At 39.6% G+C, this 25482-nt stretch overlaps 1 protein-coding gene across 1 annotated transcript in view; it reads right to left on the bottom strand.

Moving 5' to 3' along the window:
- Positions 1-393: 393 nt before the first annotated feature.
- Positions 394-25482, bottom strand: part of PARN (poly(A)-specific ribonuclease) — a 169268-nt gene continuing 144179 nt past the window's right edge. The window contains exons 23-24 of the mRNA XM_024571510.3: positions 11702-11895; positions 394-1419 (exon numbers count right to left, since the gene is read on the bottom strand). Of these exons, the coding sequence (XP_024427278.1) occupies positions 1367-1419; positions 11702-11895 (247 nt within the window). The 3' untranslated portion in view covers positions 394-1366. The remainder of the gene's footprint in view (positions 1420-11701; positions 11896-25482) is intronic.

Here is a 25482-nt window from a genome sequence, read left to right on the forward strand (position 1 = left end):
TGACAGCTTGGAAAGGGTGCCGAGTTTGGGTTTGTAACTTCGTGGCTATCAAACTGCTGTAGAAAGGAGAGGACGCAGAACGGGAAATGTTAAAAGGCTCCTAATTAGGGAAAGTGTCTTACCAATTTGAATTCGCGCAACACCGCAGTTTCCAGACTCCAATCGGAGTTGTGAGAGCTCAGATTCCTCCCACCACAGAAAAGATGCAGACCCTCCCACACAGCCCTTTGCCACAGGGCTGGACTCCTGCACTGGGATGTGACTCACGGAAGCAGGGAAAACAAGCTCTGGAGACTTACAGAGCTTTTCAGAGGTGATCTTTAGAGAAATGATACCTGTGTAGAGACTGAATATGTCATTCACTTTTTAAAAAGAAAGGGGAAAAAATCAGAATCCTATGAAAATGTCTTTAATTTTCACCTTCTGGAAATACATTTTTCATTTTCATTTCCATGATACAAAAATGTAGTATCTCTAACAATGATGTATATGACACAACTCTACTGAAGCAGATCCACGAAATTCTGTCGCTGTTGTGACCTGCTTAAACAAAGGGCTAGCGCATGTAGCTTTAGGTCATGATTTCACACACGCGCACATACACGCACACAGGCCACCTTGCTCCCAGACAGCCACAGAGACCACCACGCTAACACACTGACGAGTGAACACAGCGTACATGTAAAAACGGAAATTAACTTTTTTACTTGTCCTGGAGCAAGAAACTCACATCTTAGGAAAAATAACTCTAAATAAATATGCCCCAAGGCCAAGGCATATGGTAAGCTCCTTTATCGGTAGGGATTTTCCTACTGGAAAAATAAGCTTGAAGGCTTCATATTTTCAGGCAGCTAAGGTGGGAAGCAGAGAGACATAACCAATTTCTCCACTAGGAGACGGCAACTATGGGCTGCGGCTGCCCTGGAATCTGAGCATGAGGAGATGAAACCTCTTGAAGCAGGAAGGAGTTCAAGCCCAAACTCATGATCACAGCACCCAAGAATGTCAGCTCTTTTTGCATATTTCATAGCCGAACCCCCCCCATCCCCCCCGCCCCCAAATCAGGTGGATTCCTAAACACACTAATTCATGACAGGAAGGGTTCACATGAGCAAAAAATAACTGGTTAATCATGGACACCTTCATGACAGCTTTTAGAATTGTGCTGAGTGTCAGCAGACAGTTTACATTAAAAAGGAAAGAAGAAAACCACAGCCACAAAAATAAAAGCTAAGTTTTTTTCAGGAGACACACTTGTTTTCAAACCCCTCCCATAAAACACATTAAATACAGTATGGCTTCCAAACGTGCCGGCTGGGGTCTTTCTCAGCAACAGCACCCGTGATTTGTTTCATTCCGGTCTTGGTCACCACGTGTCAGGAACTTCAAAGAGCTTGGCAGAGCTGTCCGAGATGCTTCCTAGTGGGAAAGGGCAACACAAGATGAGCAAAGAGGGAGAGCAGCACCTGGAGGAGAACGGAATGACCAGCTCAGGGCAGGACAGCAGCACAGCCATAACAGGAAAAAGTCCACAGACAGGTCTTGTCCATGGAGGGTCTTGTCCATGGAGTGCAGTGTCCAGCAAGCAGAGTGACACCAGAGACACATCGCAGGTAGGACTGATGAGGTGCCTCCCTCCCGCCTTGGCTGCCTCTGTTTGTTTTACTGGCATTAACATGCGTGCAGATGCTTACCATACTTTCTGGTGGCACACACACACGCCAAATTCTTTGCTGGCCACCATGCCAGGCACTTGCTCTTCAGAAAGGTCCCACACAATGGTATAAATATCTACATTTCACAGATGCAAGAAGTTCAGAGAGGCTACACGAGCACCAATGTGCACGCTGAGTGAACAGGAACTAAGTAGGAAAAGGTGTGTTCATACGGAAAGTGTAGCAGACTGGGCACTCCGGCACTGCCGGTGTCATGCCTTATTTAAGCCATAACTGAAGGGCTGGCAGGAAAAATGGGCAGAGCCAACCCCAGCTGCTAACACTCCAAGATTTCAAAAGGAAAGAGGTCTTTGATGATGCCTAGCATGGAGAGTAACTCTTAAAAAGAGATGGGACTCAGTGTCCCCAAAGAAAGAAACTGCTCAGCTGAGACTGACCACTGTCAATGACAGGAATGCCTAAAGGTAACAGGATCTAAACACCTAAAATAACACCGGAATTTCAGCTAAAAAGAGAAGTCTCACTTCTGATCACTTATTGAGAGAAAATCCAGAGACACAGGATGAGCAGACCGGGAGAGGGGCACTTTGCAGTTTCCATCATTGCTGACCATGCAAGTCTTGGGACCTCGATAAAGACTGCAGGACTTCTCCTGGGAAGTGAAGATGGACTGGAGGCGAGCCATGTGAAAGAGAGTCACACGATATAGTAATAAAAGGAGTACAGACTGGAAAACAAAACAAAGCACCAACACTCCCCTTCCCAGAACCACTAAATACAGCGGATGGTCCATGATAAGAATAACCAGCCTGACCTTCTGGCTCACACATTCAAGCAGTACCTATTGGAAGGGAAGAAAATAAACCGCTGATAAGGGCATTTTTGTAATTCACATATCAAAGGAATAGCAGCCCCTTGGCCATTATAAAGGTAAAGGCCACAAAGCCAAATATGGGGAACTAAAATAAAGTAGCCAAGAGGGGAAAAAAGATAAACGGCTAAAGCAACTGCACTGCCATTAGATGGAGGGGAGTGTGTGTTAATTGGAGGGGAATACAGGCACGCCACCATATACACAGGAAGTGACTCTGCGAAGAGCGAGTGAGAAATAATGGAAAAAGCTTTGGACTTGGGCGTGTCTGGCGTGACCATTTCGTTGCCAAGGTGCCTTTGGACAACTCTCATAGCCTCATCTATAAGGTGGACTAGCTACTACTTTATGTCACATGGGACTTCTGAGATACAGTAAAGTCACTGGCACAGAGCAAGTTCTTCATGCACATTAGGTCCCTTCTCCTTATCAATAAGGTGGCCTAACATTGAACACGGTGTTCCACAGGAAGCCGACAACCTGCACTCAAAGAAATGCCAATTTTCACTGCCTATAACATGCAGCTGCTGAGCAAGAATGCACATAGGGGAACCGGAACTTCAGGAGCCCTCTAAAGGACACCCAGACAAGAGGGGAGCTGGAGGCCACTGGCAGTGTTCTTCCCAGCACTTCCCACAAAGGGAACCCTGTACACTGCCCAAGCACCAGTCTCAAAGCGAGTGGATAAGGAGCAATGGTTTACAGTGAACTCATTTGCACAGCCCTGTTTTACTACAGTGCAAAATATTATTCAGGAACATTTTTTCTTTTTAAAAAGATTGTATGTTTATTTATTTACTTTTAGGGAGAGGGGGAGGGAGAAAGAGAGGGGGAGAAACATCAATGTGTGGTTGCCTCTCACGTGGCCCCCAGCTGGGGACCTGGCCCACAACCCAGGCATGTGCCCTGACTAGGAATTGAACAGGTGACCCTTTGGTTCACAGCCCATGATCAATCCACTGAGCTACACCAACCTGACCACATTTTTTCTTTTTAAAATAGATACTTAAGGACATCTACCTCTGGCTATGATGGACCCCAATCCATACCTTGCATCACATACAAAGATTAACTCACAATGGATCGTACACCTAAATGTAAAACCTGAAACCATAAAACGTCTAGAAGAAAACATAGGAGAAAATCTTTGCAATCTTGAGTCCGACAAAGATTTCTTAAATATGACACCAAAGGCATAATACATGAAAAATATTGATAAATTGGGTTCCATTAAACTTCTACTACTTGAAAAATACTGCTAAGAGATTGAAAAGATGGGTATTAGACTTATTGGGGTGATCACTTTGTAAGTTATACAAATGTCTAATGACTATGTTGTATACCTGAAACCAATATAATATTGTGTCAGCTTTAACTGGAAAAAAATTTTTAAATGTGGAATAAAAGAACTCTGTAAAGTACACAGAAGACATGGTGGGGGGGAGAATGAAAAGAAAAGCAAAGTTTGGAATATTTTGTAAAACATCCAAAAGAGCTTGTATCCAAAATATATAAAGAACTCTAAAAACTCAAGAAGAAATCAAACAACCCAGTGCGGGGAAATGGGCGAAGGAAATGAATAGACGTTTCACTAAAGGAGGGATGTGGATGGCAAATAATCACATAAAGAGATACTTAACATCAATTAGACATTAGGGAAAGTCAAATCAAAGCAACATTGAGATACCAGAACGTACCCATTAGAATTGCTAGAAAGGACAATACCAATACTTGTCAATGCTCAGAGCTACTGGAACCCTCCTTCCCTGCTGGTAGGAATGCAAATGGTGCAGCTACTTTGGAAAACAGTACACGAGTTTCTTATGAAGGTAAAAATACACTTGCCGCATGACCCAGCAATTCCACTCCTAGGTATTCACTCAAAAGAAATGAAAATTTAGTTCATTCAAAAGCCTATACCTAAATGTTTACAGCAGCTTGATTCTTAGTAGCTGAAAACTGGTAACAATCTAAATGCCAACTGGCAATATGGATAAATAATCAGCAATATGTCCATAATGCAGAATATTATTGGAAGCAGTAAGATGGAATGAACCACAAATACATACAACAACATAAATGAATCTCAAATTCATTATACTAAATGAAGGACTCAAAGGTTACCTACTGTATGATTCCATTTATATGATATTCTGAAAAAACATCATATAAAGTGATAAGAAAGCTTATCAGTGGTTGCCAGGATCTAGGGGTGGGGGTAGAAACTGACTACAAAGGAGTATGAGAGAGTCTTCTGGAATGATGGAACTGGTCTATATCTCAATTACAGTCCTTGTTAAGTGAGTTTTCAAAAAGCATCAAATTGTACATCTAAAAGTGATGACTTCTATTGTACAAAAATTGTACCTTAACAAAGCTGACCTGCAAAAGGTATTAGGAATGTTATTTTAAAAATCCAACAAAATCTGCCCTGGCCGGTGGCTCCATTGGTTGGAGCGTTGTCCTGTGCACGGAAACGGCTGTGGGTTCAATACCCAGTCAGGGTGCATACGGGAGGCAACTAATAGATGTTTCTCTCTCTCTCTCTCTCAAGTCAATTAAAAAAACATATCCTTGGGTGATTGAAATTGTTTTTTTAAATCCAACAAAATTTTAATGTAAAACATTATGCTGATAGTTAAAATTATTTAGCCAAGAGCCCTAGCCAGGTGGCTCAGTTGGTTGGAGTGTCATCCCATACACCAAAAGGTTGCAGGTTCGATCCCTGGTCAGGGTGCATGCTGGTGGGGGAGAGGGTGGGGAGCCAACTGATGTTTCTCTCTCTCCCCCTTCCTCTCTCTCTCTCAAATCAATAAACATAATCCTTGGGTGAGGGTTTTTATAAAAATTATTTGGCCAAGAGTTTTTTGGGGTTTTTTAATGGACAAAAACAGGGTACTAAACTACATAGAGCATGATGCCAGCAATGTATAAAAACGACAGGCAGAGTAAAACACATTAACAGAGTAGCAAGTAACTTCCTATTTTTCTTCACTTTACAGATTTTCATAGTGAACACATTATTTTTATGAACCAAAACAACAAAAGAAATTAAAAAGTGGTCAACACAGGAGGTGATTGCTTCCTCTTATCTTTCCACCAACTACAGCGGAGAAGAAGGAACTCTAAAAGGTAAGACATCTCTTCCCTCAGGTGAATCCAAAACAGAATCTAAAAACTACACAGTACATTGGAAACACGCTATGTGGTATCATTTTTCCAGAGTGGAAATCTGCATTCAGAAGGATCCCTCGGGGTGCCATGTGAACTTTTTAACTAGGAAAGGCTCCAAAGGGCCTGGTGACAGGGTGGTTTCCCACGCCCAGCAGGCAGAGCTGCCCCTGGATGGCTTATAGGGGCCCCAGAGGGTTGCCAGGAGGGCTCGAATGTGCTGAGCAAGCTGCCCCACAGCACAGCACAGCACAGCACAGCACAGCACAGCACACACCCCGTTTGCCACATTTAGTCTGGAAACCACATTTTAACTGAGTAATTACAAAGCTCCTTGGGAGGTCACTGGACTTTCCCAGCCAGATAGCTCCGATGACCAACAGCAACAACTGTGGATCTGGTTTCTGACTCTGAGGAGACCTGTAATAGCATGAGGAGGTTGCTGCTCTAAGTAGATTCTAAATTTTTATAATGATTAGTCAAGACTCCGATACAACTCACAGTTCTTGGCAAACAATTAAAGGTCTAATGTGTTGTGTTTTAAATGCAAGGGGGAGGAAGACTTGGAGCAATGTCTCTATTATATAACAAGATACTCAACAGGAACAGTCAATGTCTCTTGGTGTTCCTCCACGGCCGCTGTCTAACAAGGTGCCAATGGAACCTCCAGCCACTGGACTGTCCATCAGCATTCTGAGAGTAGCCAGTCTGCTCAGCGTCAGGCCACTCCTCTTGGCCCCGCAGGTGAGGCTGGGTTTCTCCAGGCCCTGGGGACACTATTCACTTAGTCATAAGAACAAGTGTGCTATGGAAGCCCACCTATTAAACACTGCCTGGGGAACACTTCCCAGAGACAGTTTATTCCAGCATAAATGGCATAGAAAATTGTATTCCTTTATGTGCCAACTGAGAATGTATCTTGAATTCCTCAGAGGAAAAGTAGACAGTACTACCAACCTACACTAATCATAATAAATAGAAAGGGGGGCGTATACATTTGCTTCTTGAAGACAGGATAGAAACAACAAAGCCTAAGAGAAAAATATTTACTAAGTGTATAATATGTACATAAAACAGGAGCTTCAAAGGAGAGTGGTCTCTTGGATTTTTATCACATGACTTCATCATTTGAAAGTCGAGGGTGGTAACTGTTTCTGATCCAGAACAGCTGCCAGAAACACTCACCTTTGTACATAAAGAGTCCTTTGCTTCCTCTAAACCTCACACATTGCAGAGTGTGCAACGTGCGGGCCCTGGACCAGACAGCACCCCACTCTACCCCCAGCTATATTTGACTTTGCCAGTTTATAACTCTTTGAGCCTTGGTTTCCTATAGAAATTGATTATGTATGCCTTATCGGGTTTTTATAAGGATTAAACAAGGTAACTAAGGACATTCTAGCACAATGTCTGGTATTATTATTTAAACTTAAATGGTAATTTGGGTCATTTTGTTATCTAGAAAGGGATCTAATACCCAACTCTTCAGGTACCCTAGATATTTAAATGTATAACTAAGAAAAATGGTACTATTTTGTGTGGGGTTTACTGAGCCTCCTCTGTCCCAGGATTGTCACGGTATATGACATTCTGTCGTTTTCCTTTTCGCTACTTCCTCCTTGGAAAAGAGAAAATTCCCTAGAGATGAAGCACCACCTTTTATGTTTTTTCATGCCTTCACTGACAGTGCTGGGCACCCAACACACCTCTGTGAATCCCTGAGTACCTGTCAAGATACTCTCCCCAGTAGAAGAGCCCAGACTTGACACCTTAACCTGTCTCCGTAAGACAGACTGTCCATGCCATACCAAATACTCCAACACAGTTGCAGCCAACACCCAGACTAGGCCCTCGCAGCTCCTGGAGCATGAGAGTGGATGGAACACAGACCCTTCACGGGGGCTGGCCTTTGTACCCTCAGTATTACAGGACTTTATTAAAGTAACTGGGCAGTCAAAGTTGACTGTTTCAAAGCTCCAGTACCTGATCACTTGACCTACATCCTGCTAATACTATTAGGACTCAACACAACAAACCAACTGAAAAGGGTCCATCACTTCTGCCTGGGCACTGCTGGAAGGTCTTACTCGGGGAGCGGTGCTCCAAAAGAAAGCTCAATTCTCTCAAGTTCTCTAGTTCAATTAAAAGTTGTCAAGATGTTTCTCTCCTTTTTAGCAGCACTGACAATGAAGTACAAAATCTATCATTTTTTTTAGCTCACATCTTGTAGCAGTGACAGCTTTACTGTCAATGGGAGAGGGGGAAAAAACCTATTTTAATGATGGTATTATAAATTCAAAACCCCAAATAACTCATATAAAGTTTTCACTTAAAATGATGGAAGTTATAAAAGGAGCTAATCTATTAATGCAGTCTATTATTAGGTATTTTAATTTTAATACCTTTAAGATATGCTGAGATAGAAGGAAAAAACTCAAATCTTGTCCCTGACTAGTAACAGATAAGCTGAAAAATTCAAAAGAGAATGAGATATGAAGGAAAGAATGCTCAGGGTGATCTCTAAAAGTTATACTAACATTTAATATTTAACATGTGAGCAGGTAGAATTGGCAGGGGTAACAAGGTGTCACAGATGAAGACTCGGTATGTTACAGATTAAAAACTTCTCCAATACTTATTTTAAGGAAAGAAAGGGAGGCAAGTAAAAGGAGATCTACCGAGTCAAAGAGACAGCTCAAATATACAATCCAGGTTTCAAATAACAGTTTAAAGTTTTCATTTAAGTTAGGTCTGAGCATACTGTACAAAAAGCTTACGTGACATTTTGCTGCTTTTTTGATTTCATTATCAATGAGATGCAGAAAACTCCCTACAGTTATACTGGACCACATGCAAAAAAAAGGAATTAACTGAAACACAAGTTCCTAGCTTGGGTATGAGTCAAGTCCCACTGCTTTACTACCTTCAACTTGATCACTGGTTCCGCTGAGCATGGCAACTGTCATGATGTAAGAGGTACAGGGAAGGAACAATGGCGGCTAGGTTGGTGCCTCTCTTATCCAGAGCAGATAATACATAACTGTGCTTATAAGCACCGGCTTTCTTATAGGACAGAATCAAGGGCTCCAGGACCTTGGGCAAGTCAGATAATCCTTCAGGTCTCTGTTTTATTAATTGTAAATGGGCCCATGGTGACTACTTCAGATATCCAAATGAAAGAATTTCTGACTTCTGGCCAAGATGGAGGTATAGGTAGATACACCATGCCTCCTCGCACAACCAAGTGAAGGACAACAAAAAATTTAAAAACAAAAAACAACCAGAACTTCCAGAAAATCAAACTGTATAGAAGTCCGACAACCAAGGAGTTAAAGAAGAAACATTCATCCAGACCGGTAGGAGGGGCGGAGATGGGCAGCTGGGGTGGAGAGGACTCATGGCAAGTGGGCTGCTGGTGAACCGGGAGAGGTGGTGGCTGGCGGAGAGGGCGGTCCCACATTTGCATGTGGATAAATTGGGAGGAACAACTGGGGAGCAAGATAGACCACGCAGCCCAGGGTTCTAGTGCAGGGAAAATAAAGCCTCAAAACCTCTGACTAAAAAACCTGTGGGGGTTACAGCAGAAGAAGAAACTCCCAGCCTCACAGGAGAGTTCATTGGGAGAGACCCGCAGGGTCCTAGAATATACACAAATCCACCCACCCAGAAATCAGCACCAGAAGGGCCTAATTTGCTTGTGGGTAGTGGAGGAAGTGACTGAAAGTCTGCCAGAGAGCTGAGCAAGTGGCATTGCTCCCTCTCAGACCCACCCCCCCATACAGCACCACAACGCAGCCCTGTGGGTTGCCCTGCCCTGATGAATACCTAAGGCTCCGCCCCTTACCACATAACAGGCCTACACAGACAAAACAATATACCTCAAATGAAAGAAGAGATCAAAGCTCCAGAAAAAAATACAACTAAGAGACGAAGAGATAGCCAACCTATCTGATGCACAGTTCAAAACACCAGTAATCAGGATGCTCACAAAAATGGTTGAGTATGGTTGCAAAATAGAGGGAAAAGTGAAAGCTATGAAAAGTGAATTAAAGGAAAATGCACAGGGAACCAACAGTGATGGGAAGAAAACTGGGACTCAGATCATCAGTTTGGAGCAGAAGGAAGAAATAAACATTCAACTGGAACAGAATGAAGAAACCAAGAATTTGAAAAAATGAGGAGAAGCTTAGGAACCTCTGGGACAACTTTAAACATTTCAATGTACAGATCATAGGGGTGCCAGAAGAAGAGGAAGAGCAAGAAGTTGAACACTTATTTGAAAAAATAATGGAGAACTTCCCTAATCTGGCAAAGGAAATAGACTTCCAGGAAATCCAGGAAGCTCAGAGAACCCCAACGAAGTTGGACTCAAAGAAGCACACACCAAAGCACATCATAATTACACTACCCAGGATGAACGATAAAGAGAGAATCTTAAAAGTCAAGAGAAAAGGAAACAGTCACCTACAAAGCAGTTCCCATAAGACTATCAGCTGATTTTTCAAAAGAAACTTTACAAGCAAGAAGGAGTTGGAAAGAAGTATTCCAGGTCATGAAAGGCAAGAACCTACATCCAAGATTACTCTATCTAGCAAAGCTATCATTTAGAATGGAAGAGCAGATAAAGTGCTTCCCAGATAAGGTCAAGTTAAAGGAGTTCATCATCACCAAGACTTTATTATATGAAATGGTAAAGTGATTTACCTAAGGAAAAGAAGATCAAAAACTATGAACAGTAAAATGACAACAAACACAACTATTAACAACTGAATCTAAAAAACAAAAAAAAGCAAAAACAAACTAAGCAAACAACTAGAACAGGAACAGAATCACAGAAATGGAGATCACATGGAGGGTTTTCAGCAGGGAGGGGGAGAATGGGGAAAAGGGAATGGGGAATAAGAAGCATAAATGGTAGGTACAAAATAGACAGGGGGAGGTTAAGAATAGTATAGGAAATGGAGAAGCCAAAGAACTTATATGTAGGACCCATGGACATGAACTAAGGGGGGGTGAAAGGCGGAGGGGAATAAAGGGGTGAAAATGGAACAAGTGTAACAGCATAATCAATAAAATACATTTAAAAAAGAATTTCTGTTAAGCATTAGATATCCATGCAGACCCGTGGCGAACAGTCAGCAGCCGTCATTACTGTCACCTTGACTGCTGCCTCACCAGGTTATGGCCGCATGTGACAGGCATGCCCCTCCCTCCCTTGCTCTCCAGCCCTGTATAGAGCCTGGTACGAAGGGCTGGGTTAGGCCATGGACCTTCTAGAGCATAAATGGGTGACAGAGAGGACGTGTGTTTCGGCTTCAGGTGGGCTGGGCTCACCTCTGGGTCTGCTGCTTACTAGTAGCTACATGGACCTGCATGTGTTTCTCCACCTCCCTGAGCCCAGATACCTGAATCACTAAAACAAGGGCAGTAATTCCCTACATCTGGGCTGTTGTGAGAATGAAGTTAAATAAGGAGAGAAAAAGACTCCTATGACAGCATCCAGCACATAGTAAGCTCTCAACATGTGCTAATTTCCTGTTTCCTTTGCTCCTTATATAATTCTGCTTATGAGAGAAATCCAGGCTGCCTGGGTTTTGGGGGGAACAGTGAAAACTGCTCCTGAAAATAGCATGTGTAGGAGTAGGCCTCTGTGCAAACTTAAATGTACATTTAAAATACAGAGGCTACTTTAAACACATCAGCAAACCCTCTAAACCATGGAGAAGGCAGAGAAGGTACCAAATGGACTAACCATCGAGCCCCCACCACCATCCCACCCTAATTCCCCTTCTCTGTTGAGAGCCATGGCTTTAAGGGGTTCCTCAAATTACTTAAACTGGTCCTAACAACATCTGGTCCTGTGGAACAAGATATGGGCCTTGCCACCAACGGAAGCCCTGCTGTAATTTCTCCCACAAAATATGAGTTTCTGGAGCACTGAAGAGTGCACAACTCTAGAACTTTAGAAAGAGCCGATACAAACCTGCTGGAGAATGGTCCTTCTTCATTCTTTTAAATTTCTTAGTCTTTTTCCTTCTCTCCAAGGGAGATTCTGCACAGGACTCTGTCTGCTTGAGTTCAAGGTCAGATATCTCTTCCGATACTCTGGCCTCCGAGCCAGTGTCTGCTTGATTGGGACTCAGACTTCTCTTTCTTACTGTGCTGGCAGCTGTAAGACTGAAATGCAAACAGTGAAACAACATGAAAGGTGTTCACAGTAACAGGAAGACCAGCTTACAAAAATATTTTAATATTGTTAATCCATTAACACTTAACTAGCAATAAAAAATATGGCAGTTGCTGCCTCTATGTGCAAGTTAAGACCTTATTATGAACTGAAGTCTAAAAGTTTACCCATGACAAGCTTATTCAGAAGAAGGTTCTGCATTATGCTTGTGTAGAGCTATATACAAATCTAAGCTGTTTTTAGTGCTTAAAGAACAAATGTTTAAAGAAAATCCCTGGTCTCTATTTTAGCAGAGCTACCGTAAGAAAACAATGGTCTTGATGACATTACATCAGAAGCTGGCACTGTTACCTTCATGACTACCTCACGGCCACACAGCAGGACATGAGGAGCCCCGACTCGGTTCTCACGCTGCTCATGCACCGAACACTCGTCCAGGGTGTACCCTGCCTTCCTCATTCTCTCCTATTCCGCAAGGTGTTAAATGTATCATCAAACCTGGCTTCGTTTTTAAAGCTTTACAGGATTTGACATGTTGAATTAAATCAGATTATATGTCCCAATTTTTCCTGAATAAAATATGTTCCCTGAAATATAAACTTATAAAAAGAGATCACATGACCAGTATGAATCCTGTCTCTTCTAAATGGGTCTTACAAATAGAGTTTTTATTACAGCCCCCCAGTTACAAAAAGCTTAAAAAAAATCAACTCATTCCACTTTCAACATTCTTCTACCTAAGCCTTCCCTAGGAAATGAATATTTTTCAATGTGACATGTAAAAAAAAACAAAACCAAAAATCTCTGGTTACTAAATTATGTAGTATTCTGGTCAAGACTGTATAACCTGAATGTAATCATGAAGAAATATCACCCAAACCCAAATGAAAATATCTTACTGAAAAAAAGTGTGTGGCAGGACTGGTGTTCTTCAAAAACCCCATAAAGAAGACTAAAGAGACATGAAAGCTACATGGAACATATTATAGCGACTGAATCTTATCCTGGAGGTGGAAAAGCTATAAAGATAATATTAGATCAAATAATACAACAGATATGAACAGTAGATTAAATATTAGATCAATGTTAAATTGCCAAGGTTGATAACTGTACTGTAGTTATATTACAGAATATCCTTATTTAGAATATTTGGGGATTAAGGACCATGACGTATTAAACTTCTTCTCAAAATGGTTTGGAAAAAAGTAATAGTGTTGGTGGAGGGGTGGGCGTGGGCAGGGAGGAGGAGAGAGAAAAGTGAAAGGGAGGGAGAGAACGCAATACAGAGTGGGTGCACAGAGTAAGCCTCCACTTAACGATGTCTATAGGTTCTATGACTTTAAGCAAACTGACTTTAAGTATGCATTACACTTAATGAATCCAATTTTACCATAGGCTAACCGATATAAACAGAAGTTAAGTTCCTATGGCCTCTCATCAACGTTATAATGAAACAACATTGAAAGAAATGATGAGGACCTGCTATATACAGATAGAGAGAGGGAGGGGGAAAGAAGGAAGAAAGCTTGTGTATAGAAAGCAGAAAACAAATGGAGCAAAATGTTAACAACAGGTGAACCTGGACAAAGTGTGTGTGTGAGTGTATGCTGTCTTTATAATATTGTTAGATAGGACAAGGGTCTCAAGGTCTGGGCAGTTCTAAATGTTATTCTTGCTAAATGTTAAAATGTAGCACAGTATTTTGCAGCTGCAGCAATAAATAGGATGAACTTCAGAGGAACTCAGCCAGGTAAGTGTAGTAAACTGAAAGGAAGAACTGACCAAATAGTGTATATAGATACTTCCTTCAAAGCCTTCTTTCAAAGACCCAGGGCCTTTAATATGAACCCCTCATTCCTTTACTTGCTGTAAGTAAATAAAACCACCTTGTGACAACCACATCTCGAATACAGCACCCAAAGCAGTGAACTCCTTGAGCTCAGTAACAATATTTGCGTGACTTTTTTGAAATTTGAAATTATTTTCAAATTAAAAGTAAAAAGACTTTATTGAGAAACATGATGTATAACAAATAAGGAAAAGTAAATTTCATTGAATATGTTCTGATACCTACTATGACACCATCTAGGACTGAAGTGTGTGTGTTTATACATAACTAATAAATATATTGTCAACCTATTAAAACAAGGAAGAGAATGCATTGACCATTATAACTGAATGCCTATCCAGCCACCCTGGCTCACACCCTTGAAGCCAGCCACCTGTCCCTGAGTCCTACTCCTTCAGAGAAATGCACCCCTCATTGATCAGTATTCTACCAACTTAGCAAGTGTGTCCCCTGGGCCGCCTCCAACAGCCTCCAGTCCTGCCCATTTTATTTCTATCTACCACCAGTCCAGCTCTTTCCTCACCCACTGTTACTGTGGGCCCTCCCTATCATGCCCCAGCCTCAAAACAGGATCCTAATTGGCTCATCTCTCCCTCTCCTCTTCTTTCCAGTCTCCCTTCCCTTAAAAGCCATTCCTTCCAATGTTGCCAAACTTCTTCCAAAGCAGAAATTTCATCAAGATGTTCCTAGCTCAAAAACTTCTATGGCTCTCCACCACAAAACTAAATTTAAACTGCCTGGCATACCATCCAGGAGTCGCTGTCCTCTGGGTCTCAACCTGCTTTTCTAGCCTTATCTTCCGCCAGGCAGTCGAGTCGAAAAGAAAGTATGCATTACACTTAATGAATCCCATTACATGTGCTTTCGCATATATCCTCCATCCCTTCAGAGAGCTTATCAGTCTCCATACACCCTGTATCCCCCATTTCAATGTTGCTGTTTGTGCCAGGACCCTACTGCTCATTCTTCCTGCTCAAATACCACTAGCCTTGAGAATGCTCCCCAGCTCCTCTGCCTGGTGTTCCTCTCCTTTCCTGCTCCCCGTAACACTTGGTTTGTCTGTCTCAGGGGGCATTTTAGTCATCCATCATTATTTATAATAAATAAAAATGGGGAACAGTGCAGGTGTCCAACAGGAGAATGGATAGACAAACTGTGGTACATAGATACAACAAAATACAAGGCAGCAATAGCAGTAAGAACTACTGATATTTGTAAAAACATAGATGAATCTCAAAAACATTCTAAGTGAATAAAGCCTTAATGGAAAAGAGTGTGTATTTCATAGTTCATTTATATGAAATTCCAGAAATGCTTAAACTAATGTATGGGAAAAATCTCGGAAGACTGACGGGGTCGGGGAGGGGCATTAAATAGAGCTTGACTGAGGGAACACAAGGGACCATTTTCCGAGGTCATGTTAATGTTATTTCTTTATAGGAGTATGCTTTTGTCAAATGTTAGGTGGATATGCTCTAAACATGGGATTCTTTAATTTTAGCATTAATTGTCAAATAATGACTCTATAGGCAATTGCTGGAACACAGCGTTTTTATCTTAGCCATAGGTTACTGTGGTATTTTTGCCCAGCAAGGCCCATGAATCTGTAAGTTTCCTCTACACAAACATCTGGAGAGTCTACAATGCTTTAGAGACTATGCTACAATACAATCTTGCCTCTGGAAGGGTCTTGTTTATATATACCTTTTAAGATTACAAAGCATTTTCATAAACATTTTCTGTTATTTTGGAATGTATTTCTTAGTTCCTAATCTATAGTTTGTACTCTCAAATAAGAATCCTTTCTAGGAAACGCTATTATTTATGGGACATCCTGCCTGAGAAAGCCTTCAGATGTGTCTGAAATGAATACATTTCATGTTTGCATACGTGGACAATGGAAAAGATACCCACTAAAAAGGGCCACTGGTGGCTAACTGGGATCAAATTTAAAAAAACAAAGCCTAGCAGCTATTTCTGCACAGAGGCCTTTCACGCAAAATGCACTTCACTGAAAAGCCTGTAGTGAACTGCCGGCCCGCACTGTGTTTCTGCCATCTGAGCCAGCCCTTATAAATGAGTTCCTGGAATCCTATTTCAACCAACAGGACTGAGGCTTTCCCCACCAATCAAAACAACACGGCTGTATCTCCATCAACATCTTCACTGACCAACAAATTCTGACCAATCAGGAAAGTATCTTTTTGGACCAATCAAACTGCCAAGATTTCAAGTCCTCATCTGTATAAGGACAGACCAATCAGTGCCCAAGGGGACAGGCGACTTCTGTCTGTATAATCCACCTACCTCCCCTCTGGCTCTGAAAGTCCACTTTCCCTTTCCACTGACGACTGTTTCCCCACAGCTGTGCTGTTTGAGCTGTTTCGCACTGAATAAAGTTTCCTTTTTCACTGCACCCCAAATTGGGGATTCCTGTTTTGTTGAATTGGCACCAGTGGCCATGGGTTAACAATATGTATTTATATATGTATGTACTATGCACACCAACATAAAATCTCAACTATCATTCTCTAATAAAAAGAAAAGCTGTATTATATCGTATATAGCTTAAGTGTTTTACATCAAAAAGTTTTTATTAGCCCTGGCTGGTGTGGCTCAGTGGACTAAGTGCCGGCCTAAGAACCAAAGGGTCGCTGGTTCGATTCCCAGACAGGGCACATGCCTGTGTTGCAGGACAGGCCCCCCATATGGGGCACATGAGAGGCAACCACATATTGATGCTTCTCTCCTTCTCTTTCTCCCTTCCTTACCCTCTCTCTAAAAATAACTAAATAAAATCTTTTAAAAATAGTTTTTGTTATACATTGAAAACCAGATATATGAAGTGCTACTACCTTTAAAGCTTTAAATATTTTTTTTTTATCCTCACCCAAGAACATTTTTTCATTGCTTTTAGAGACAAAAGAAGGGGGAGAGGGAGGGAGACACATTGATGTGAGAAAGAAACATCGATTGGCTACCTTTTCATACATGTCCCAACTGCAGAACAAACCCACATCCTGGACATGTGCTGTCCATGGAATCAGATCCATGACCCTTCAGTCTACAGGGCAATGCTCCAACCAACTGAGCAACACCGGTCAGGGCTAAAATTTTACCGTATTTTGCAGTGTACAATGTGCTCCCACATATAATGTGCACCCACGTATTTGACCCAAACTTTTCAGGAAGAAAATCTTTCATTTTAGTTTTTTAACTCAATTTTTTATTTATATTTAGATACTTGTTTTTTATATTATAAAGGAATTTTGGCATTTCTTTTTTTAACATATTACGGTACAATAAATTTTACGTAGCAAATAATTACAAAACCAGAGTTACACTTCCAATGTATAATGTGCATCCTTATTTTTCCCACAAAAATTTGGGCAGAAAGTACGCATTATACATGGCACAACATTTATACACTTTAAAGATACAGTTGTCTATGGGGGTGTCTATGTATTATGTATGGACATTCTCTCTCTTGTGCATGAGAGAGAGAGAGAGAGAGGATACTCCTATATGGATTGATTTCAAAGGTCAAAAGTCAAAATGAGATCAGGCAAAACCAACCTCCCATTAGTCTTGAGCTCATTTTGTATGCAAAATTATAATGCATGAAGTAAGCCATTTTATTAGGAATATGAAGAACACATTTAAATCTACTGAAGTGGTGACTAATTAAAAAATAAAATGTGTCAGACACAATTTGGTATGTCAAAACTGAACATTAAACCTTGATTAGTATTTATACAGGGAATGCAAATGATAAGCCATCCTGGTTATAATGAGAATTTGGTCAAACTTAGAATTTTGCTGTAAGATATTATTAACAAAGCAGAAACTACATACAACTTCTGCAAAACTCGCCATTAACTTCTTCCTTTTAGTAGAAAAACTGTGCTAATAGAAAGGTCACATTCACAGTCTCCTTCTGTAAACCACAAAAATATGGCTGCTCCATGAAACTTCTCCCCTCTATTTTAAATTAGAGTATTATTTGCAAGCAATGAAGTTCACATATTTTAAGTGTACAGTTTGGTTAATCTGAGGAATTGTACATAACCATGTTATGCACTACAACAATCAAGACACAGAACAGTTCTCTTTCTCTAAAAAGATTCCTGGGGGCCCTGGCTGGATGGATCAGTTGGCTGGAGTATCATCCCATGCACCAAAAGGATGAGGGTTCAATTCCCAGGCAGGTCACATGGTTTAATTGCTGGTTGGGGCACATATGGGAGGCATGAAAACATTTCCTTGGGTGAGGATTAAAAAAAAAGTATTAAAAGAAGATTCCTTGCGCTACTTTGTGCTCAATCCTTTTCCTAGCAAGTATAAAGCTGCTTGAGATCCCTATCATTCTGCTTTTTCTAGGAGTTCATATGAATGAAATCATACAGACTTAGCCTTTCGTGTTTGACTCTCACTTAGCATAATACTCTGAGAACTAGCCACTAGCTAGAAGTATTAGTATTTCATTTCTTTGATTACCAAGTAGTAGTATTCTTTCATAGTATACCTATACCACAATTCACTTACCAGCTGATGGACATTTAGTCTCCTTCCAATTTTTTGCTATTAAAAGTAGTAATACTATGAACTTTCATGAAAAACCTTTTCTGAGTTGTTTTTTAAACCATGGAAAAATACACAAAACATAAAATTTATTATCTGAACCATTTTTAAGTGTAGAGTTAAGCGCTATTAAATACATTTATATTGTTGTGGAACCATGACCACCATCCACCTCTAGAACTCTTTTCATCTTGCAAAACTTAAACTCTATGGGCATCAAAATATAACTCCTCATTCCCCTCCCTCAACTCTGGCAACCACCATTCTACTTTCTGTCTCTATGGTTCTGACTATTCTAGGCATCTCATATAAATGGAATCATACAGTATGTCTTTTTTGACTGATTTATTTCCTTAACATAATGTCAAGCAAGGTTCATCCATGTTTCATGTGTCAGATTTTCCTTCCTTTTTAGGGCTGAATAATATTCCACTGTATGGATACACCACATTTTGCTGATACATTCATCCATCTGTCAATGTACATGGGTTGCTTCCACATTTTAGCTACTATGAATAATGCTATGAGCATGAATGTACAAATACCTATGGGGAGAAAGAAATTTTCTACACTTCTAGGTTCTTCCAGCTAGTCTAATAATGTGTTGACAAGAGACAGATCAACAGGAAAAAAATAAGCAAATGTACATATGGGAACCCCACAAACGAGAGTCAGAGACCCCACATACATGAGAGGTTCACATACCTCTCATGAAGTACATATAGCATGAAGTGAAGTTTCTCCTTTGCTGTCTTCTGAAAGTTTTATAATCTTAGCTTTTACATTTAGGTTTTTGATCCAGTTTAGGTTAATTTTTATATACAGTGTTAGGCAAGGGTCTGACTTCATTCTTTTGCATGTGGGTATCCAGATAATCCAATTTATTGAAATGACTGTCCTTTCCCCATTGAATGGTCTTGGCACCTTGTTAAAAATCTTCTGACCACATATGTAGATTTATTTCTCTCAATTCTAGTCCATTGGTCCACATTATGTGTTTGGATTACCACAGCTTTGTAGTAAGTTTTGAAATCAGAAAGTGCTAGTCCCCTCAACTGTGTCTTTTCAAAGTTGTTTGGGCTATTTGGGGTCCCTTGAGATTCCATGTTAATTTTAGGATGGATTTTTGTACTTCTGTAAAAAACGTCATTGGGATTTTGATAGAAATTACACAGACTGCTGATCACTTTGGCCAATACTGACATCTTAATATTGTCTCAAATTCATGAACATGAAATTTCTTTTCATTTAAGTCTCTTATTTCTTTCAGCAATGCTTTGTATATGGTAGAAGAGAGCCATTTCTCTCTTTTTTCTTCTTCTTACAAGGGTGTGAATCCCATGATGAGGCCCCCATCATCACGACCTCATCTAACTCTACTTCTCAAAGGCCCTATCTCCTAATATTATCACATTGGGGGTTAAGACTTCAACGTATGAATTTGAGGGGAGAGGAAGAGAGGCAGTTCAGTGCACAACATAAGGTCACTAAGATTTTCCCCCTATCTTTTCTTCTACAAGCATTACAGTTTTAATTCTCACATTTAGGTTTACAAGTCATTTGAAGTTTGCTAAGAGTGGAAGTTCATTTTTTGCATACCATTATCCAATTGTTTTAGCACTATTTGTTAACAAAACTAACCCATGCCTACTGGATCGCCGGCACCATTGTCAGAAAATTTTAATTTTCCAAAGTCCCAATAGTTATTAATCTTCAGGATATGAGAATAAGAAATGCAAATTCCCAACCCATAAATTATTCTGTATATTTTAATAGTACTTTATTAAGTCTTTTAAAATAATAATGGACCCTGGCTGGTGTGGCTCAGTGGATTGAGTGCTACCAGCCTGCGAATCAAAGGGTCCCCAGTTTGGTTCCCAGTCTGGGGCACATGGCTGGGTTTCGCGCCAGGTCCCCAGTAGGGGGCACACAAGAGGCAACCACACATGGGTTTTTCTCTCCCTCTCTTCTCTCTCCCTTTCCCTCTCTAAAAATAAATGAATAAAATCTTTCAAAATAAATAAAATAAATAATAATGGGTTATCATAAAACAGTGAATCACTTTTCTGTGTTAGGGTTATACTAAAATTTTCAGAGGGTAGTTTGGTAAAACAAGATATAATAATAAATGCATGGGTTATCATTATGAACCAATATACTGTGACAAAATTATATACTTCAATAAATAATCTCTACCTGATATAGGCATTTAGTAATAGGAAAATTAAAAGACTAAAACATTAGCCCAAAGGGATGCCCAATTAATATCATTTAAACACTGAAAGATGCCACAAATACTTACTATTTAAAAGTTATTGTTAAATGAGATTTTAAAACACACAAACATTAATTGCTAACATTTGTCCTATGAAAAATATTCCAGGTGTAGAAGTTTCTTTCATGTTGTGCTGATTTTGTTCAAATTGTTCTACGTATGTCCAAAGCTAATACAAACTGGGTATTAGTCTACATATTGTTTCATATAAACTCATTTCCTGTTTTTAGAAATGAAAATATTTTGTCTGCTTACCTTGATTTTGGTTTTGTTGTTAAAATTGATACTGCTTGCCCTAATTCAGATTTTAGATCAGCTGATTTCACACTGGAGTATTCCACAATGATATTTACAACTGGTCTTTGCGTTTCTTCTGCAAACACGTTTACAAAGAACAGTTGCTTACAGCAAATATTTAAACACTGAAACACAATTGGATTCTACTGAAAGATAACATAACATTCCAATATCCTAGCAAGGCAAAGAGAATCATGTTTCAAAATTGCCAATTTATGGACAGCATGAAAAACTTAATATTTCTTGAAACAACATTGCAGAATTTTTTTTGAATAGAATTTTGAAAACAGTATTTTAATAAAATAAGAGTTTAGTCAATCATTTTACAATTTTTTAACTTTAATCTTTATTGTATTTTTCTCCATTATCATCCAGTCCCCTTATACCTGCTTCCCCCCAGCAATCACCACACTGTTGTCCATGTCCATGAGTCCTTCTTCCTTTCTGCTCAATCCCTTCACCCCCTAACTCTCCCCAGCCAGCTGTCATCCTGCTCTCCATCTATGAAGACTCAAGATTTATTCAAATATACTAATGTGTATATATTCATTAATATATTTTTATTAGTAAGAATGACTCACTGTTAACAGATAGGGCCACAAACACACACTTATAACACAGCAACAGTGGCAAGTAAGAATGACTAACTAACTAAATCATGGCTCCTTCTCTTCTACATGCTCTTGTCCTGGTTTCAGAAATGTTACCTTAACCTTTGATATTGACTCCACTCTGGTTTTCAATTTCATGTCAGTAGATTCATTTGAATTAGTAATGCATATGTTGATGGCTGAACTTTAATTCCCAGATTTTTTCCCTTTATCCTAATTTCTCAAATGATTATTCCCATGATTTGGAGTAACATACCAATGTCCCTGAAAATTCCAGGAAAGAATTCCTGCCTGAAAACGCTATTGGAAATCAACTGACCACATGTTTGGTTTTATTTCTGGACTATTTTGTTTCGTTATCTATTTGCCTTTCTTTATGGCCACACCACACTGTCTTTATTCCTGTAGCTTTAGAGTAAGTCTTAAAGATACAGTTATATCCTTTAGTTGGCTGGGAGGTTCATGCTGCTGGATAACATAATAGCAGCCTTTCATTTTAAAGGGCTGCCCAGTTAAAAAAATTCTCTCCTTTGAGACTTGTATAGGACCATTTGAAGCTGAACATGTGTTTTCATTCCCATTTTATAGACAAGAACGTTCATCCTCAGACAAGTGACTTCCCCTGGGTCATGTAGCTGGTTAAGTAAATCTGAGATCATCCTCCAAGTCCAGGGCTCTTTGCAGAGCTTCCCTCCCACCTCCATCTTCCCAGAAAGGGAGCCCCTCAGAAAGGCTTTCCCTGACCTCTGAGGAGCCCAAGCAGCCCCTCCCTGTAGCATTCATCCTCTGTTTTTTGTTTCCCTCCTACTACTCATCTCCACCAGTTCTTTTTTAATTCTCTTCCTCTGCCACTAGAATGTTAAATTCTGGAAGAGCAGGATCTCACATTCCTTTTTGACCACAGGGTTCTCAGCACCTGGCACATGGCCTTACACAGTACATCCTCTGCAATCAAGGTTTATTGAAGGGATGACATAAGTGAATACTTCCCCCACAAAGCAACAGGGCAAGTGACAAACACCAAATTGCTTATTTTGGTCTTTAATTATATATAATATTAACATGGTTTACATTTTAGTATCTAGTCAACTTCCCCAGTCTGTCTGGATAATACCACATTCCCTACCAGAGGTAACTAAGGGAAAGAGGGAATGTCCCACTGTGCAAACTAACTCACAAAGTAAAATGAACTGGAAAAATCTGGGGAAGTGGGAGCTAGAAAATGCATTTTCATTGTTTTCACAAACTCTCATTCTGAATTCAAATTCCACGAGCATGACTGCTTCTGTGTTTTTGGGCCTGATCTGAGTGAATGAGTTGAGAATATTGGATAGCCTATGCCTTAGAGATTGCTGATAACAATGATTCTTATCTCTAATAAGAAATTTGATTTCAAAGAGCAAAATAAACATTAAGTAAGCTATGTCTGTTTGAGAGCTATTCAGTAATAAAGAACATCTTTTGGGGAATGGGAGTACATGGTGTCAGGGGCAGAATTTTATATATGTGAGTATGTGCTCCATCCTAGGTATAAAGTTGATTTGCAAATATGAGATTGGCCTAAATGAGAGAAACACTGGTTCTGGGTTACAAAGAATCAATGGCATTCAATTAGAAACACTTTTTATAAAAACTTGGTTTGAATATACTAAATAATCCCCTATTGCTAACTCCTTTTAATCAACATAAAAAAGATTGATAACAAACATGACAGAAATTAATACTAATTCCTAAATAAAGAACTTATACTCAATATATAATTAATTGGAGATGAATATAGAACATCTGAAGTTTTCAGAAGCTAGGATAAATTTTATTTTGCACCAAAATTTACCCTTGATTCTTCTGAAAGCATTTGCTAACAAAACCAGTAATCTAATCAAAGTTATAGGAGGAAAATAGATATCAACTCCCTCCCATACCAAAAGTCCAACTACTTCAGAAAAATAAATTTCTTTAAAATTTTTTCCAGAAAATTAAACATAACCAATTGAACACATATTTGTCTGTAGAGAGATATAAATATCTTCACAAAATCACAGAGAACAGAAGAGGCAGCATCAGAGAATGGGATGTTAGCTCACTTTGGAGATGACAAGTAGGGAGAAGACAGCCAAAGAACTTTGCATAGAGGAAGCAGAAATCTAAATGCTGTGTAAAAGGCTGAAAAGAACAAGTACCAGATTCCTGAAACAAGCAGATAGTAAGGACTGGCGCTATATCAACAGGGAGAAAGGCTGGACTGAGATCCCGACCTCATCCCTGGGAAACCAGGGCACTGGCATTCCTCCAGGCCAACAGGAGTTAGGCACCAGGTCTAGTACTGGACACTGGGAGTGAGTGGGCAACAAGAACTAGTGGGGAAAGCAGCATCCCTCACATACTGAGAAGTGAGGCCTCCAGCTTTCTTCTGCCAATCAGGACCCAAAGCACCAGCAGCTGTCAGGCTTATCTCCCTCAAGTTGCAAATCACAAAATTTATCTATAAGAAATAGGAATCCTTACAGCCATTATCACACTTAATACTGAATACTTTTCTCCTAAAATCACAAACAAGACACAGATGTTGATTCTCACTACATGTTTTCAACACTGTTCTAGAGGCCATAACCAATGCAATAAGGCAAGAGAAAGAAATAAAATTCATATGGTCCTTTGGACCGGGAGAAATACAATTACCTTTATTTGCAATGTGTTTGTCTAAACAGAAAATACCAACTAGTGTACAAAAAGTTATTAGAACTAATAAAAGAATTTAGTACGATACAAGGATATAAGGTCAAAATATACAAATCAGTTGTATTTCTTTATATTACCAATGAACAACTGAAAACTGAATTTAAAAATATATGACTTACAAAAATCTCCCATCACCAGAGCAAGTTCAGCCACTAGGCTCCTTAAGCACAGTTCCAGGAACATATGAAACACTTAAAAATGTTATTGGTTCAAAAAAATGTTATTGGTTTCAAAATACAGAAAAATGTGAAAAATATTTATATAGAATTAGATGTTTATAAAACAAAAATATGACTTACAATAGCATCAAAAAGCAAAATACTTAGGGACAACTCTAATAAAGTGTATATAAAAATTTATACGTTGAAAACTACAATGTATCGATGACAGAAATCAAAGAAAACCTAAATAAGTAAAAAGATATACCATGGTAATGGACTGGAAGAAGCAAGATATTTAAGATGTTAATTCTTCCTGAAATATCTATAGATTCAACATAATCTCAATCAAAGTCCTAGTAAGCTTTTTGTAGAAATAACAAACTGACTCTAAACTTTTTGTAGAAAAATGAAGGACTTAGAATAAATATATTTTTAAAAAAGATGAATAAGATGAAGGATTTACTATCTGATTTCAAGACTTATTATAAATATAACAATCTGGACAGTGGGATACTGGTGAAAGAATAGACAATTAGATCAATGGAACAGAATAGAGTCCAGAAATTCTACACACACACATCCAATTGGTTTTTGACAAAGGAGTCAAGATAATTCGGCAGAGAAAAGAAGAGTCTTCAAATAATGGTGCTCAACAAATGGACAGCTACATGCAAAAAATGAACTTGTACCCATGCCTCACACTGTATATAAAAATCAATTCAAAATAGATCAAATACCTAAACATAAAACAAAAAACTATACACCTTACAGAAAAAAAAGAGAAAATCTTTGTGACTCTAGTTCAGGCAACAATTTCTTATAGATCACAAAAAGCATAGGCCATAAAGAAAAGCATAAGCCTCAGAGAAAAGATGTAATTACAAAGTCAGCTTCTCACCTCATCACTCCACAGAGATGAACCATCAAGATCTGCCTCCACATCCAGAGTTCTCACACCTTTTTAGTTCATTCTTAAATAATACACAGCCAAACACAGCCAAATATTTGAAGAAAGCCTTCCACATGAGAGACAAAATCCGAAACAGACCAATATACAGACAGAA

Source organism: Desmodus rotundus, chromosome 1 (assembly GCF_022682495.2).
Source record: "Desmodus rotundus isolate HL8 chromosome 1, HLdesRot8A.1, whole genome shotgun sequence".
NCBI lineage: Eukaryota > Metazoa > Chordata > Mammalia > Chiroptera > Phyllostomidae > Desmodus > Desmodus rotundus.